The sequence below is a fragment of the Rhinolophus sinicus genome, linkage group LG11 (assembly GCF_036562045.2).
Source record: "Rhinolophus sinicus isolate RSC01 linkage group LG11, ASM3656204v1, whole genome shotgun sequence".
NCBI lineage: Eukaryota > Metazoa > Chordata > Mammalia > Chiroptera > Rhinolophidae > Rhinolophus > Rhinolophus sinicus.
In genome coordinates this window covers 45306044-45323196 of record NC_133760.1, presented here as the reverse complement: position 1 = coordinate 45323196, position 17153 = coordinate 45306044, and the positions used below count along the sequence as shown (strand labels likewise).

Here is a 17153-nt window from a genome sequence, read left to right as displayed (position 1 = left end):
CCAGTTTCCCTTCACCTCTGAGAAACAGTCACCAACAGTCCGCCTTCACGGGGCAGCGCACAAGTGGGTTTTCAGTGCACTGGTTTGAAGTCTGTAAGCCTGAACCGCGGTTGAAAGGAGGACAGTTTCTTGCTTCTTCGAACAACTTTTGGGCGTGTGTTCTCTGTTCAGTGACATCGACCTGGTGGTGTTTGGGAAGTGGGAGAACCTACCGCTCTGGACCCTGGAAGAAGCTCTTCGGAAACATAAAGTTGCAGATGAGGATTCGGTGAAAGTTCTAGACAAAGCAACTGTGAGTTCCTCCCCATTTCATTGTAAAGTGTCTCGTGACGTGTGCATGAAGCTTGGAAGTGAAGCTGATTTTGGTGCGCGCAGGAGGACTGTGAGTAATCACAGTGCTCGTACATAAGAAGTCTTGTTTGTGAAACAAGTGAACCTGTCCTGGTTGTACGTTCCTTTAAAAATAATACTCATTGTTCTCATACATAATACTCACTGTAGAGATGTTTAAATATCAAAAAGTCTAAGTAAAACGATGAGTAGCTATACTGACTGTTTATAGACGGTTATAGAAGATGTTTGCTCCTCTGCTCCATCTTAGTTTGTGTCCTTGACACATTGTATATAATTGAAATTTTGTAAATCAAGCCATATTTAACTATGTCTGCAATGGCCATCGAAGAACTTTCTGGATGCTCAGAATATATCTATATTAGAAGTTTGAGTTTTTGCATATTATGTTTTCTTGGAACAAAACAACTTGTACTGTTTTCATGAAAAGTTATTAATCTGGAAACCCAATTCCACACATAGAGTTTGTTGGCCTGAGTTTTCTAATGCATAGTGTAAATAGAGTTTTCTTTTTGTTTTAAAGAATTCCTAATGTCTCATATGAATCAGTCTATCCCTTTTTATTTGGGAATAAGTCTTACGTTTTCTCTTCTCTTGTCAGGTTGTTTGGGGGCTCTTTGCAAAACCGACCAGTAATACCAATGGGGGTTGTATGTGGCTTAAGAATCTAGCAGTTTTCTTATTAGGAACAGTTTGGTGACGTACTTGGCATTCCTAATCCTCGATGTCATTGCATTGGAAACTGTTCTCCAAAGTGCATAATGTCGAAGAAGGTTTTTGTTACCTGATTTCAAAATTCTCAACCAGTAGGAATTATACTGTATGAGGTTGAACGCTGACTGTGTAATGGAAAGTGTCTGGAAGGCGAGGCTCACTGGTGTGGAGTCCTCAGGACGCGCAGTGTGCTGTGTTCTCACGAGGAGGTCAAGCCCTCTGAGTTTGTCACTGAATTTGGTTAAAGTATTTTAATTTTCCCTTTCTTCTCCTTCTAGGTACCTATTATTAAATTAACAGATTCTTTTACTGAAGTGAAAGTTGATATCAGCTTTAACGTACAGAATGGTGTGAGAGCAGCTGACCTCATCAAAGATTTTACCAAGGTCAGATAATTTATGGTGTTTATTCAGAGAAACTGTTAGAAATGGAGGAGTTGGGCTTTGAGATTCTGTGGTGGTGGTGTTCTGGTAGATGTCGCTAAACTATTTTTATATGCGTTATCGCTGACAGACGCCTCTTTTCTGTGCAATGGTTTTCCTTGCCTTCAATGTGCTTGTCATAATTAGTGGTTTATAATGTGGACTCACCTGAGCATTAAAGGTCGAGAAGGCTTTTGAAGAGCGATAAGGGCTGCAGTCGTGCTGTTGAGGTGGTTCTTGTCTGCTTTTCATCTCTCTAGGGAACCTTTTCTAGATTAATCTCCAAGTCACCTGTAAGGTAGTTCCTGCAGGTTCCCCTACTTTATGTTGTCGTGATTTAAGTCTGTTTCTACTTATTCTGTTTTCTTCCAAGATAGGGGAGAATTGGTCAACATCATCTCCAGGACATTTCAGATGCTTGCACGTGTCAGCCTTTTCTCCCTAAGCTGAAAATGTTAACTGCTTTGGTTTATGAAGAATATCTTTTTTATCCATTCACAATTTTTTTCTTTAGCAGCTCTACGGGTTCACCTTTTTTTATTTTGTAAGAAAAAAATGTAACTATCGTGCACATATTATATTCTTATATTAGGTTGGTGCAAAAGTAATTGCGGTTTTTGCAATTATTTTTAACCTTTTACACCACAATTACTTTTGCACCAACCTAATATAAATGTGCAGAGTAGAGAAAAGCAGTAAAAGAAATAGGATCCATAATCTCACTCTTTTTGGAGGTGTTGGGTGTGTGTGCGTTTTCTTTTTCCCAGAAAAGAAATGTTGTTTTATTAATAATGTGCATGATTACAAAATGCACTAATGTAAAAGGATAGCGAGAAGCTAGTTACCTAATACCTTATAGGCTGAAATCGGCTTTATATATCATCAACTGTTTTGTTCTTGTCGTTGTTGGTTTGTTTTGCTTGTTTATCCTCTTCCTGAAATTTGTAACAAAAGGAATAGTACCCTGTATGTGTATTGTCTTGTACTCTTTTTTTAAACTTAATGCTTTGGAGGGTTTTTTGTATCGGCACAGATGGGTTTCCTTCCTTCTTTTTACTGACCACTCAGTAGTCCTTTGTAAGGACGCAGCGTGCTTTACGTCCGCAGTGCTGTTCCCACCGTGTTTCGCTCTCACAAAAGTGCTCGGTGAACGTCCTTCTGTGCCTGCACCTTTCTCTACACTTGTATAATAAATGTTTGTAGAAAGATTCCTGGAAGTGGAATTGATGAGTCAGAGGCCACCCGTTGGAAATTTGCCTGATTGTTCTTTAAAGATACTGCATCTATTTCTGACATTAACCATAATGTTTGAAAATTATCATTTCTCCGTATTTTTGTTATTTCTCATGCTTGTTTACTTTGACGTGATTTCCAACAGTATACACTTTTCCCTTTCTTATGGAAGCAGTATCTGTTCATTGTGTCAGGAAGAAACTAGAAATCACTAGTCATTCTACCACCCCTAGATAAAGGCTTTTGAGGCGTCCTTCTAGGTGTGGGTGTCTGCTTTGTTCTCCAATGTGTCCCTTGCCTCAGGCCTGGCCTGCGGACAGTACTTACTGAGCGAGTGGAAGAGTGAAAGATGGCCTGTGTGCCAGCTCAGGTGCTCGTACTGTCCTCTGTAAAGCATAGAAGGTGGGTCCGTGTGTGGTCACCTGCCCACAGGAAGCCAGCCGGCAGGGCTGCCCCTGCTTCTGGCTGTGCAGAATCCTCTAACGGACCCTGGTTTACCTGGCGGAGTGCCACCTACCTGCGGAAAAAGATTCTTTAAAATCCCGCTGATGTAGTACTCTAAGCGCTGAGGCTTTGTCCTGTACTCTTTCTGTTACCTGTTTGTAAATGAGGATCCTACGGGAATGGCCATAAATGAGTGTCGTCAAATATATCTCACCAGTGTTTCTGTCTCGTAATGAGTGCTTCAGTGCCATTATTTATGTCTCCATGTTTTAAGTGTTAGATGTCAGGGAAAATTCCTTAACTACTTATAGCTCACTCTTAAAATAGAAAATGAAGTATCTCCACCAAAGTTTGTAATGTATGAAACAGTCTATGCTTAGAGACCATTATGCTGTGAATGCTTAGAGCTATTACTAATATAAGAATTCACTGAAAACATCATTTTATTTCTTTTTCAGAAATATCCTGTATTACCATACTTGGTTTTAGTATTGAAACAGTTCTTATTACAGAGGGACCTTAATGAAGTATTTACAGGTGGAATTGGTTCTTATAGTCTCTTTTTAATGGCAGTCAGTTTCCTTCAGGTAAGTTGTGTGGTCATACCATGCTAGCGTATGCCTAGTTTAAAAATATTAATCAGTTGGGGAACCATTTTGGAAAAATTTTCTGTCAGGCTCTAATTACAATGTTTTCCTTGATTGCTTGGGACTTTTCGCTTTAAACTGGGCACCGTTTTATAATTTAGCAAATACGTATTTTAAAATCCCTAAGAAAAAACAGTATTTTATTTTTAATCCCATGTGTTCTAGTATTTTAGAGATTTTTCACTGCAAATTTTAATGTGCAAAGGTATGGCGTGGTTTCCGTAAGTGTAAGTAGTAGTAGAAATGCCAAAAATAAGAACGTCTTTTAAGCAGCTAATCTTGGAAGTTGAGCTGGAATAGAGGCCCGCTATTTGAGTAAGAGGAGTGAGAAGTCGAAGATTGCCACGAGTGTATTAGTTAGTGCTGCCAGGTGCCGGGTTGTGCTCCTGAGTCACAGTGACGTCCCTGAGGTGTTGGGCCAAGCCAGCCCTGTCAGCATCCTGGGGCAGCTGTGAGACTCAGCCTTGCAAGGTGTCCCCAAGCAGCTCTGCACCCCTGGGGCTTCAGTGTTCTTGGTGGCATGAGCACAGCCTGCGCTTACTCCATCAGCTATTGGCTGCTGTGCTAAACCTAAATGAGAAGAGTGTTGCTTATAGAAGTTAGGATGTCGTTTATCCCCAGCTTGATAACTTAGAGAAAATCCAACGTAATTTCTTTATTTTTTCTTCTGGTTTTAGTTACATCCCAGGGAAGATGCTTGCATCCCCAATACAAACTATGGTGTTCTCTTAATAGAATTTTTTGAATTATATGGACGACATTTCAATTATTTAAAGACTGGCATCCGGATAAAGGATGGTGGTTCATATGTGGCCAAAGACGAAGTGCAGAAAAATATGCTGGATGGCTACAGGCCATCGATGCTTTATATTGAAGATCCTTTACAACCAGGTACTGAAATTAGGTAAATTCATGGGCATTCAAAGAAAGGGCCTTGTCAGTCACCATGTTGAACTTGAAATTCTCCTTAGGTGAAAAATTAAAGGTTAACTTATAATTGTCGTCATTCTTTTCTTCCATCAAAACATCTTGTAAGCAAACACACACACAGAGGAAAACACATTGCATACTTCCAGATGAGCTGGGAGTAGAAGCCATTCAGCTCCTGAGGGCAACGGACAATAGGTGTCAGCCGTTTGGGTGGGTTTCTGTGCATCTCGTTTGACCGCCATTTTTCTTCTTTCTTGTGTCCGCATTGCCCCTGATTCCAGGCAGTTGTCAGCTTGGGCTTCAATGTGACGATTCTGAAGTCCCTAGAGGCAGGGAGCACAGGCATGTATCTCAGAGTCACGAGGGAGGGGTTCCAAGTAAAATTTACTTTCCTTTTGGACTCCTCCTCTCCTCTGTAGTTTTGCATAGCCTCCCTGTGTTTCTTCCAGCTTTATGTTGGCTTGAAAGTGAACAGAAAATGAATTCTTTCCATGCTTTCATGACGTTATGTTTGCTTGCTTGAATCCTAGCTTTCCTGGGCAATAGTTGTTTCCAGATAGAATTGTAAAATGTTTAGATTCTGCATTATTGGACTTCAGTGGAAATGCTTGTAGTCATTTGCTTTAATGTGTTAACTTTGAAAATAAGTAAGGAAAGGGGGTTCAGAGGTACAAGTTGTTGCCTGGAGCCCTTTTCTGGCTTTACCGAGACATCTTATAAATATTAATATGCTCTGTTTATTCACTGAGCAAATGTTCGTTGGGAGCCTGCTCTACGTAATGGATGTAAAGATTTTTCAGCAAGGTGGTCCTTGCTTCTTAGGAGCTCATAATTTAGTGTGGGAGATGTCTCCTTACGTAGCTCATAGAAACAAGAACGAGGGGTTTCTAGTTGAGCTTGGTTCCACACTTAGGAGAGAACAGGCGTGACTGTGTATGAGATAGGCCCTGTCAGGCCAGGATACATTTAGGTGATTTATACGCCGTTATAACCTACTTATTTCTTGATCCACACGCTGAGAGCCTGGGGGAGTTGTGGGGACGACTGACAGCCAGATTCTGGGTGCAGCTCCAGTAGGCAGCGACCGCCCTTGCTTTTCCCGAAGGGCCTCGGGAACATTTAGTGCATATTAAGCACAGCCAAACTCACTGTCTTACGTGTACATTTCTTTTCAAGGTAATGATGTTGGGAGGAGTTCATATGGGGCCATGCAAGTGAAACAGGCCTTTGACTATGCTTATGTCGTTCTGAGTCACGCGGTGTCACCCATAGCCAAGTACTATCCCAACAACGAGACGGAGAGGTAAGAGTTGCATGAAAGTCAGCCCATTGTGTCAACGTTGGTTGTGGCTTTTTATCTTCAAATTGATGTGCCCCCTCTCTTTTTTCCAACACGTGCAGCATATTAGGTAGAATAATTAGAGTAACGGACGAAGTCGCCACGTATAGAGATTGGATATCAAAGCAATGGGGCCTGCAGAACAGGCCTGAGCCTTCATGCAACGGTAAGAGTTTTTCGTTGGTCGATTGACTGAGTATTAGAGGCTTTTCTGTATTGTGTGTGCTTAATGGGAAGAAACGTTTTCCAATCTTTTGCCACTCTTTCAGGAAATGGTGTTACCTTGATAGTAGATACTCAGCAGTTAGATAAATGTAATAATAATCTGTCTGAAGAAAATGAAGCCCTTGGAAAATGTAGAAGTAAAACTTCGGAATCTCTTAGTAAACACTCTTCAAACTCTTCATCAGGTCCAGTGTCTTCCTCTTCTGCCACACAGTCCAGCTCTAGTGATGTCGTAAGTATGAGCACATGGCTTTTCTAAACCTAGAGGCTTAGGAGTTCTGTTGTGGGGCGTGACTTTGGAGGGAGAAGGCTAACTCATTTGCTTCCCTGTTACCAGGAAATCTTAATAACTGTAATGATTGTACTTTTTCTCAACATTGTATTACATATTTCAAGCATATAGCAAAAGTGAAAGAACTGCAGAGAACACCCATCTGCATCACCACTAGAGTCTGCCATACATATTTTACTTGTTAGCACGTAGCTAGCCATCCATCCATCCCTCTGTCCATTCATTCATCTTATTCTTGGACACATTTCACAGTAAATTGCTAATGTCAGGACATTTTACCCCGAAGTGCTGCAGTGTGCCCGTCATTGACCAGAGCTCAATATTTGGCTGTTTTTTTTCCTTCTGATACAAAATTTACATACAAGGAAATCTTGATTTCCTTAATTCAGTAGATTTTTAACAAACGCATACACATGTGTAACCCAAAACATAACAAGATGGAGACCATTGCCATCATCCCGGGGAGTTCCTTCATGAGGCTTTGTAATACCATAGGTCAGATTTGCCTGTGGTAGAATCTCATGTTAGTGGAATCATTATAGTATGTACGCTTTTGTGTAAGAGCTTCTTCCACTCAGTAATATTTTTGAGCTTCTAGGTTTAATTTTTAAAAATTGAGATATAATTCAACTAATACAAAGTTCACCATGTGAAAATGTAGAATTCATTGGTTTTTAGTATATTCAAAGTGTTGTGCAGCCATCGCCACTATCTCATTCCAAGACATTTCCATCACCCCAAAAAGAAACCTATGAGCAGTCCCTGACAACTCCCTCACCTGTCTCCTGGCAACCCCTAATGTACTTTCTGTCTCTATCCTGACTGAATTTTTAGTATCAATTACACCTACAGTTGCTTCTCCTCATCAGAGTTAATTTTGAGTTCACTTAATTGAGATCTAAAATAGACTTACCCATTATTTGAATTTTGACTTTATTAAGTATATGCCATAAAAAGTAATCTAAATATGGAAGGGACATAATTGTCTATTGTTGACGATGATGTGTCATACTGGAGTCATAAATCCTCATATGCAGAATCGACCTGTGTGCCCTTCTGGTTCCTAGGACAGAATGCTGAGCTAGGTGTCACAGACACAGTGGGGGAAAGCAGAGACGGCCTGGGAGGGCACTTAGGGGGCTGGGAGACGCTGGATAGAGTGCGAGGGCAGAGTGTAGACCTGAGGAGAGAAATGGCGCCGCCATGGCCCAAGCAGCCCACAAACGGGCTCAGCCCCCTGCCTCAGGGACATCCGTGTCCACACGGTGTGTTGTCATCAGAGCCCCAGACATGGGTCCCCTTAAACCAAGGATCCCCTTAAACCAAACTTTTGTATTTAGTTGAAGACATTGAGCCAGGGACTGGGACCTCAGCCCTCACTCATTACCGTGCTCTTATCACTATATCCGTGGCTGATTTTCTATAAATAAAAATGCAGATTAACTGAGGCCTCTGTGAGCTCCTTTAAGGCTGACCAGCAAGGTCAGGCGAGGGCAGTGGGTTTAACAATGAATAGAAAACTGATCAAATAAGCCACTTTAAATGTTTGGAAGAAAACTTAAGCAACGAATTGTGTGAAGTCCTCAGCATGCTTCCTTTAATTCCCGAATGGTTGAATTTAGTCTAGAGAGCACTTAGCTGAAATTACTTCCTTTCTGAATCTTGACTAAACTGTGAATGTGTCACATTATAACTCGTGTGACTTGTGCTAGGATTCCGATGCGACACCGTGCAAAACCCCGAAGCAGCTGCTCTGCCGTCCGTCCACTGGGAACCGAGCAGGGTCGCAGGATGTGTCCGTGGGGTCCCCTCAGGCAGGTGGGAAAACGCAGAGCTCCCAAACCACTAACACGTCCAACAACCCCGACAAACCGCAGGTGTGTGGAACTTGTGTTTTTCATTGTCAGTGTGCAGTAGAAAATACGCAGAATTTCTTACCTGTGAATTATCTCTCTCCCTCTCTCAAGGGTGGGAAGAAAACTCTAGGTTAAAGAAGAACCCTGTTTTGTTTTAAGAGGTCCCAAAGCACAGCAGTGCTTCTAGTAACAGGATGTCCTTGAGGGTCCTCATGAAACACCATTGTCACATGAACCTGTGCAAATCTAGTGACTGGTCCTCATAAGATGTCCCCGCCTACCCACCTTATTACAGATGCAGCACAAAAAATTGCATCAGGTTATAAAAAGGTTCAGTTGTACTTGAAGTCAACGCAAATGAAGCTGTTGCGTGACCTCGTGGCTGCATCGTGCATGTCTGGGAATAACGTGTCGTTTACATTTTAGTATTCAATACCTTGTTGCCTGGGTTGAAATGAGCAGGCAGCTGTCAGCCATGATAGTCAAATAGCATCAGCTTGGACTTAAAAAGGCCACAGAGATACTCTATTCTAAGGGTTTTAGATGCCTAAATTTTGATTAATCGTGAGTAATAAAATCAGAATGAGGGGAAGAAGCCAGATCACATTGGGCTCCCGCCTCAGGCCATCTCACCCCCACCCAACACAGGGACCCTGGGGAGGCACTTGGCAGTGGGGAGTGACTGCTGCGTAGGTCACCTCGCGTCCAAATGGACTCGCAGAGTCCGTTTTACCTATCCAGCCTTAGTCATGTGCACCCAACACAGACTCACTCCGAAATGGCAATTAAAGTGACAGGGATAGCAGGAAAGGAGCAGCCAGCCGTGATGACGCCTGACCTGGCCGCACTCCTGTATGTCTTCCAGTCATGTCGTTTATTATGTAGTATATTGGTTGATAGATGTCTTAAGAAACATTTTACGTGCATATACTCTGTTACGAAGGCAAGGCAGTGGCTTCCTTTCTCAGTACTTTCACTAAAAGGTCATGGAAACGTTTCAGAGCTCAAGACAGTTAAGCCCTGCAGTGTCGTCGTCTGCCTGCCAGACGAGTCAGCCTATCCCTAGTTTTGAAAGCCCCCGAGTCAGGTCTTAGCAAGTGTTCTGTTGAATCCACGATACTGATGTCGTCTTGTCCACTTTCCTTTTCTGCAGCACGGATCAGCAAGGCTCTTTCGTTCTTCCAGCAAAGGCTTCCAAGGTACAACCCAAACGAGCCATGGTTCCTTGATGACAAACAAACAACATCAAGGCAAATCAAATAATCAGTATTACCATGGCAAAAAGAGGAAACACAAGAGGGACGCGCCCCTCTCAGACCTCTGTAGATAGTCACCGTTGTATGATGGACGGTCTTCTGTGTGCAGTGACCTCAAGCCCAGGACAGTTGCCTGGGGACTCCTGGGACACGTTTGGGAGCCTTACACTGTTCTCACGTTGATTTAGCCACTGCGTTTTTTCCCAGCTCGCCATGGAATGGATCATGAAGACTGACAACTGCAAAAAACAAAGAGCAAGTGAAAAAAGGGCGGGGAAAAGGCTGCTCGTTTGATAAGTCATAGGCTACAACAGGGTCATTTTAAGACTTAAAGCTTGAATGTAAAATCAATATACTTCTCATTGGCTTTATGCAGAGTTAGTGGGAATAGTGTTCAGTGTGGGTAGGGTGATAAGAAGAAAACACTTCAGAGGATTGGGGTGGGAAGGAGAACAGAGGTAATCACATAGGAAGTCCAGATTCCAAAGGGGAAAGTGATCTGTGCATGTTTGTTTGTGTTTTTTTTTAAATATTTTTGAATATATTTACCATTTTATTGTGTGTATATATAGATGACCATATAGGAAATCGATATTTGTAATAGTGGATTTGTTAATACTTTTTACATAACATTACTGTTTAAATTGTAAACATATTTTTCTCAGGATTAGTTTGCAAAATAATCTGAATTGTCATCTTAACATCCATGTATAGGGAAGTGATTAGCTCTCTTATTCAATTTTTTTTCCTGGGCTTTGAAATGACAACAGAATCCTGGTGACCTGCTGCTGAAAAATGCTTCCTCTCTAAAGAAAAGGTTGATGGTGGCAAATGATGGTTATTTTATTTTGTAAAAACAAATATATATGTACTGTGTACTTTTGTGTAAACACTGAAAAACCTCTAGCCATCTCTGAAAATTAACTTGCAACTGTTTTCCCTAGTGCTGTCGTCTTGGGCAGTGGGGCAGTTACATGACTTTGTATTTGTTTCCTTTGCGTTCCTTTCTCTCCCTCCAACCCCCCCCCCCCCCAATAGGGGAAAAAAGGCCACCATGTCGGGTCTCATTCCTGTCGCAGTGAAACCTTGAGTCCCACAGACTGCATGCTGGCTCCTCTGACCCTGTGTGCTGCACGTGCTTGTTTTTTCTCATCTCTTATTCTTTTTTAAATTCATGCTTAACTACTGTGGGAGAGAATAACTGTAAACAGCTTTAATTAAATCATACTTATAAAAAACTATTTTCTTATACTTCACTTTATGCTTTTGGTATTGTTGGTCTTTAAAAATTAAATGGTCTTTGATAATGGATCTATTTTGTATTGCCTTATTAAGACCAAATACTTCTTGTCATCCCATTCTTTATCCTCTCCTTCCACGGAATTGTTATCTTTAATTAAAACCTTTTTTAACTATCAGCTTGTTTCAATCATACAGTAAATTTTCGTTGTGGTCAGCTCTGAGTGCAAATGAAATGTATAATTCTGTTACTCGTCACACATTGAGTTTGAAACTTGTTTGGGAATATTTACTATAATAGAATGTAAGTGATATTTCCGAAAATGCTTTCTTGTAAGGTGAAAGCTCTTATGTTTAGCATCAATGTATGTGGCTCTGTTAATTACAGCCATTTCTGAGATGAGATTATTTTATATACATATATATGTGTATTATTTTATACATATATATATACACACACACAGATAAAGTACTGTTGGCTTTTAGGAATTTCTTTTATATACGTTTATGAAATACTGAAGACCAATGAGACCATTAATGGACACTTAGTGCAACTTTTTATAAAGAAAATAATGCTACAGTTAAGACCAAAACTGATGTCATCCCTGAAGTTAACAATTTTCAATATGTTCGTATTTTAATTCACAACAGAAAAATATGTTTCAAAACTGGAAACTCATAATACTGGTGTATACCGTGGAAGATTTTAAATGTGATGTTACTTTGACAATGTTTTAAATTTTAGAGTCACATTTTATTCTGATCAGAATTTTTATCAAGATGTCTAGCTCTTGTTTTTTGGAACTGGTTTGTCATAACATATTGCGCGCATAATCACAGTATTTATTTTCTAGGACTATGGTGAATGTGTAGACTTATGTTTACTGCTAAGGGAACAATTATTTATAAAATAAAATTAAATCCAGTATTAGCTGCCTATTTCAGACACTTAATACGTGCAGAGCTACATGTTACATTTCCTACACTGAAGTTTTTGTTTTGTTTTGTTTTTTTAAGAATCAGCCTCATTGTTGAAAGTGAATGTACTCTTAGGGTGCAGATGTTAGTGTCCCAATAAGCATGTGACTATATTACGGTGGTGGTAGCGGGAAGATCATCTTGATTCCATTGGGAATCTTAGGTTTTCGTAAATTTATTGGGAAAATAGTTTTTCCTGTACTGCTGAAGTTTCTTTTTGGTAAACAGTATCTTTCTAAAAGAAAAAGCATGAAGGAGAAATTGAGGTGTGTACGTTTCCTCAAATGACCAGCGTTGCACTCGTGAATACTGTGTATCTTGCGCGATGGACAGTGTGGAAGCTGTTCACTTTTCAATCTGAAGTAAAATACTTTCAAGAACTTTTAGTTTGCCTGCTCATTTGTTTTGTACACTTCATCTCTGTATTTGACTCGTGTCCTTTTACTTTTCTCAGTGCTAGTACTCCCTGTAAAGATTTTGTGGGCGTATCAGAAATGTGTCATTTAAATATTTGCAGTCCGTCCCTACCCATGAGGCAGAACCTGCCTTCGCTAGTGCTTGTAGGACGGGATTTTACAGGTTCTGCCTCTGGCGGCCACGGTCATGTGTGTGGACCTGGTCAGTGTTGCTGCTCTTTAAAAAGGCATAATACACATTCAGATACTGGTTTTTAGAGGTGCTGATGGGTCCAGGAGGTGCCCGCACAAAACCTGAGTGCTTCTGTTGTGCTGATCAAAGTAAATGCAGTTTGGAGGCGTCCACGAAGGTGCCTGGTTTTCAGCATCTTTGTTTTGTATGGAGACGTTGCACGTGGTTTTCGAACCTTGTTTTGACCTGTGGGATCTCCTGGTTTTACATGGGCTTGCCCTCTGGTCTTCAGCAGTTGATCATACTATATTTTTTGTCCTATTTTGAGTGTGTTTTCCCTTTACTTGCATTTTGAGCCTCTCATTAATACGGAGGTTATTTGCTTTGGCTCAGATATTCCCGGATAAAGTCCTCACAGAGCCAAACATGGGCGGTAGGGAGAGCATTTTTCCTAGTCTTTGCCTCTGGAGCCTTATACTTCCGTGTGTTTTCTTCCCATTCCCTCTGCCATGTAATGGTAAGTGTGAGTTGTGTTTGCCTTCACCTATGGACTAGGGTTTGGGGTTTCCAGAACGTGGGCCAGTCGGAAGAAAGTGTGACAGCTGTGAGCTGCAAGACCCCGTACTGCGGGGACTCGCTCACTGCAGAGCCCTCCCCTGTGACTAGGATGTCGTGTCAAGCTCTAGAAATTCCTAGAAATCACCACTACCAGGTATTACCAAGTTTTGCTGATAATTTTATTGGTTATGACTGTATCTTCTCAATTGGATTTTTATACTGGTCTACAGTTTTATCAATTCCTTCGGTTATAACACTGTTGATTTCTCAGTGTTTCAGTCACTAACTAGGAATGTTGATAGGAAATTGCTTCTCAATTAACTTTTCAAAAATTAGATGGTAAAATATAAAAACCTCATTCCCAATTTTGCTATGATAAGTATCGAAGTGTGAAAACTAATGATCAGAAGAGTTTATTCTTACCCATCTGTTCTTGTTCTAGCGCATTGAACTGTTTCGATTAGTAGAAAGCAACTTTCTCATAAAGTATTTTCTGAGCAAAGCAGTCTATACATGCCTCTATTAAACTTAATTGAGTAGAAGTTACATTTAATAGTTACTCTTTATCCTAATTTTCGTCAGTGAGGGAGTTCACCTAGTGAAACCTGTGAGAATGACATAGCAGGAAAGTGGGAACAAAGACCGCTCTGAGGTGGTGTCTTCACCTTGCCTCAGCTTCTAAACCTCCAGGCTCTAACTGCCATCTTGTCAAAACATTTATGGGCGGAATAAACGTTAACATTTTAATATGCCACTTGTATTAAGCATAACTAAGGGACAAGCCAGGTTTTACTGTGCAAGTTATTAGCGTGGATCGAGAGCTTCACATACCCCGGAGGCCTTTTTCTCCACCATCTTATTAGCCGTCTTGACTTTCCACCTTAAGCAGCAGTTTTTTCATCAGAGATAATGAGCTAAATATCTGTATAAATTGAATGTTGACAAAATTATTAACCAGGAGAATTGCTTACAAGCTCTACTGATTTATTATATGATATCCAGAATTAAATATTTACTTAAGGACCGTTTTTAGTTAATAAGATGCTAATGTTTGTTTTACTCTTATGTCAGGTTTCCTGGTATTTTTTAAGTATTTGGCCTGTGCCTTTTCTACTTAAGTATGTGCGCTATTAAGTTTAACCTCGTCCACGGTGTACTAGCCTGAAAGAGACACTTCAGAAAGAGGCTGAACCAGAGAGGGAGCTAGCACATCCCCTTGGTTATTATAAGCTTGAGGTCGCCCCTCGGATTTACTGAGACAAATGTGAGCCTTGTCAATAAGAACAGATGCTAATGGAAATCGGGTGTGCTCTCCATTTGTGTATTTCAGCAGAAGTGTTTGCTGGCATTTGCTCATCTTTATTTCTGCATTTTAACTTAAGTCCTTGAGGTTCCACAGGGCCGTGGCTACTTTTTACTGCAGCAGCTTCTGCATGGCCTGATTACAGGGAAGGTCTCCACCAAAGAGACAGTCTGGACTTTACCTTAAAGATGCTGTAGTAACGAGAGATTATGAAGTAAAACAAACCGCGTTACCTGGACAGTGGGGGTAGGTGGGGCGGGGAGAAGAGGCCTAGGGGAAACCTCTAAAGCCAGTAGGTTGGTGAAGGTGATTTCATCCTTGTCTCTTATGAATTAGTCAGCCATACTTCTTAAAGAGAGAGAGATTTTTGGTTATCAGCCACATTCTCTTGGGTTCTGTGCAATTCATAGCTGTTCCCTAAGTCGTGTCATTATTACCTTTGTTTAGATTTATCGTACATCTCTTTGTCCTGAAACTTAAAGTCTCCGAAATTATAGATCACTTCTCTCTGATTTTTATATATTGGAATTTTCAGGAGTCACTTTTTTGTAAAGTCTTTTGAAAGTCCCGTTATCCTAAAATAATACAAAGGGCTTGTTACAAGTATCAGAGTCTTCACACTACTCATTACTACAAAGCACTGTGTGTTAAAAGTGAAACGTTAGGTGGCAGCCAGTGTAGTTTCTGGCTGTAAGACGCAAAGGACTATTGAGATCAACTTTTTAGTGGACTGTGCATAGATACATGTGTTTAGAAGTTTGTTGGACCAGTGTTTGCTCTTAATAACCTTTTCTTCATTTCCTTCTTTGATCAGCATCGCCTTCTGTGTTAAGAAAGGCGGACGCCTGTGAGGTGCAAGAGGTTTGAATCGTCTCAAAAGCTTTCCAATCTTGTCTAGTTACCGCTGCAGAGGCACTAAGGAACTTACCAGAAAAAGAGATTTGATACAAATGATTGATGAAATCGCGACATTTCCTGAGGTCATATTACTGGGCACCAGTTATCAATACTATGAATGAATGACACACCTGGAAGCTTTTTTTTTTCTTTTTTTTTTTTTAAGCTAACGATTTCTTCAAAGACGTCAATTGTTTGTTTGCCTTGGAAAATTTTATAAATTGCATTTCTACGCATACCTGCCCCCAGTGCTTACAACTGGGGTTATTATGAATAATAAACCTGCACTTCAATAAAGGCTTTGTGCTTTCATTTACCTTCAAAACCTCTGGTATGAGCCTTTATGTAAAACTCGAAGAGCTACTTTTTCTTAATTTATCCTATAATTCTAAAGATATCCCTGTTTAGACAATGAGCTTTTCTTGTACATAGATGGCATTTCTATCGGGTTTCATCCTCTCTAATGCAAGTGGGGGTGCCTTAAAATGTTATGTTTTTCTCCCGCCTAGGTCTTAGCCAAAGAGATCTGCTGGCCTCCCCACAGCCGCAGCCACGCTGGAAACTGTCTCCCTGGAATTTGGTTGTTCACAAGTGCCAAGCCGGCTTTATCCTTTGCAAGGGGTTATGCTCGCTGCACTAAGACATTAAGATACTTCATCCCAGGTTCATGACGCAGACCGTTCGAGTAAGGAAAACGTTTGCTTCTGCAAAGAATGGAAGAAGCAGGACTAAGCCAAGTGCAACCAAGCCGAGTTTTCAGAACCGTCTCCCAGGGAGCAGAGTGGGCGGTCCTATGGCTGGTGCTTGTGTGGGCCCCACCTGAGTGGTCGTGAAGGGAATCCTGCATAGTTTGTGTCCAGAGACTCCCAGGCTGACTTAGAGTGGAGAGAAGTTCAGGCTAGACGACTGCCCGCTCCAGCCTGCTCACTGCTTATACATTTACTGGCAACGTTCTCTTCTAAAAAGCAAGAAACGATAATCCTGTTAAATAAGTTTCTCAAGTGATAAATCAGAGAATGAGCTGAGGCTGCAGTATAGTTTTGTCCACCTACCCAGACAGTGAATTGACCTAATTCTGCAACTGATAGTGAATGTGTGTGATGTTGTGAAGGAGTGTAATTAACACGTAAGTAAATGAAAGGACCTAGTTCCCCCTCATCCCTAGTCGCACTTAACTCCCTGGAGTTGGCCACTATAATAGTCAGGGATGTATCCGTGACATCAATGAATTTTAAAAACGCATTTTTAAAACTGCATTTACATGTAAAAGCACAGATATACTTTCAGGGGGTCTTTCCCCCTTTTACGTAAGTGGTATCGCACATAACTCCCTACCACATGGAGAGAGGCATTCCACATGCAGCTCTCCTCATCCCTTTTTGGGTGCTGACTTTCGCTTGCAGGTAGCTTTGGTAAGTTAACCTGTCAGAAACCCCAAGGCCCTTATAAACTAATAGACTTAGGAAATGTCAGTACTTTCTAGCTTATCTTGAGTAGGGATATTATAAAGTCTTGCTATTTGATGGTGCTTCTGAGTTTATTTAAAAATTCTTACAGTTTTATCTTGGAGGTGAATTTCCACAGTTTTGAGAAGTTTCATCCATTGATAAATATTCACTAGGATTGAAATATTATACATGTAACATGGCCATCTGAAACTATGCCTCTACTTTTTCTGTATTTCTACTTTTTAAAAAACGCTGCCCTGGGCAAAACTGATGAAAAAATCGCACTTGTATTGATCATTCTCCACCTCCCACCCCTAACACTTGATCTTTTAAGACCCTTCAGTAACTGCAGCAGCTAAAACTAAAGCTCTCTAAAAATAAGTAGAATGGATGGTAAGGTGAGTAGAGAGGGAACTCCAGTGAGAAAAAGGAT

General features: G+C 40.9%; 1 protein-coding gene across 4 annotated transcripts in view; it reads left to right on the top strand.

Moving 5' to 3' along the window:
* TENT4B (terminal nucleotidyltransferase 4B) overlaps positions 1–12312 on the top strand; it is a 47463-nt gene extending 35151 nt beyond the window's left edge. For 2 of the 4 annotated variants that reach the window (XM_074314924.1, XM_074314925.1), the window contains 9 exons: positions 172–292; positions 1344–1451; positions 3623–3751; positions 4489–4702; positions 5918–6044; positions 6143–6246; positions 6491–6537; positions 8310–8474; positions 9607–12312. In XM_074314924.1, the coding sequence (XP_074171025.1) occupies positions 172–292; positions 1344–1451; positions 3623–3751; positions 4489–4702; positions 5918–6044; positions 6143–6246; positions 6491–6537; positions 8310–8474; positions 9607–9783 (1192 nt within the window). In that variant the 3' untranslated portion in view covers positions 9784–12312. Of the gene's footprint in view, positions 1–171; positions 293–1343; positions 1452–3622; positions 3752–4488; positions 4703–5917; positions 6045–6142; positions 6247–6349; positions 6538–8309; positions 8475–9606 lie in introns of all 4 variants that reach the window. The other 2 variants (XM_074314923.1, XM_074314926.1) reach the window with 1 other exon arrangement.
* The last annotated feature ends 4841 nt before the right edge of the window (positions 12313–17153 follow it).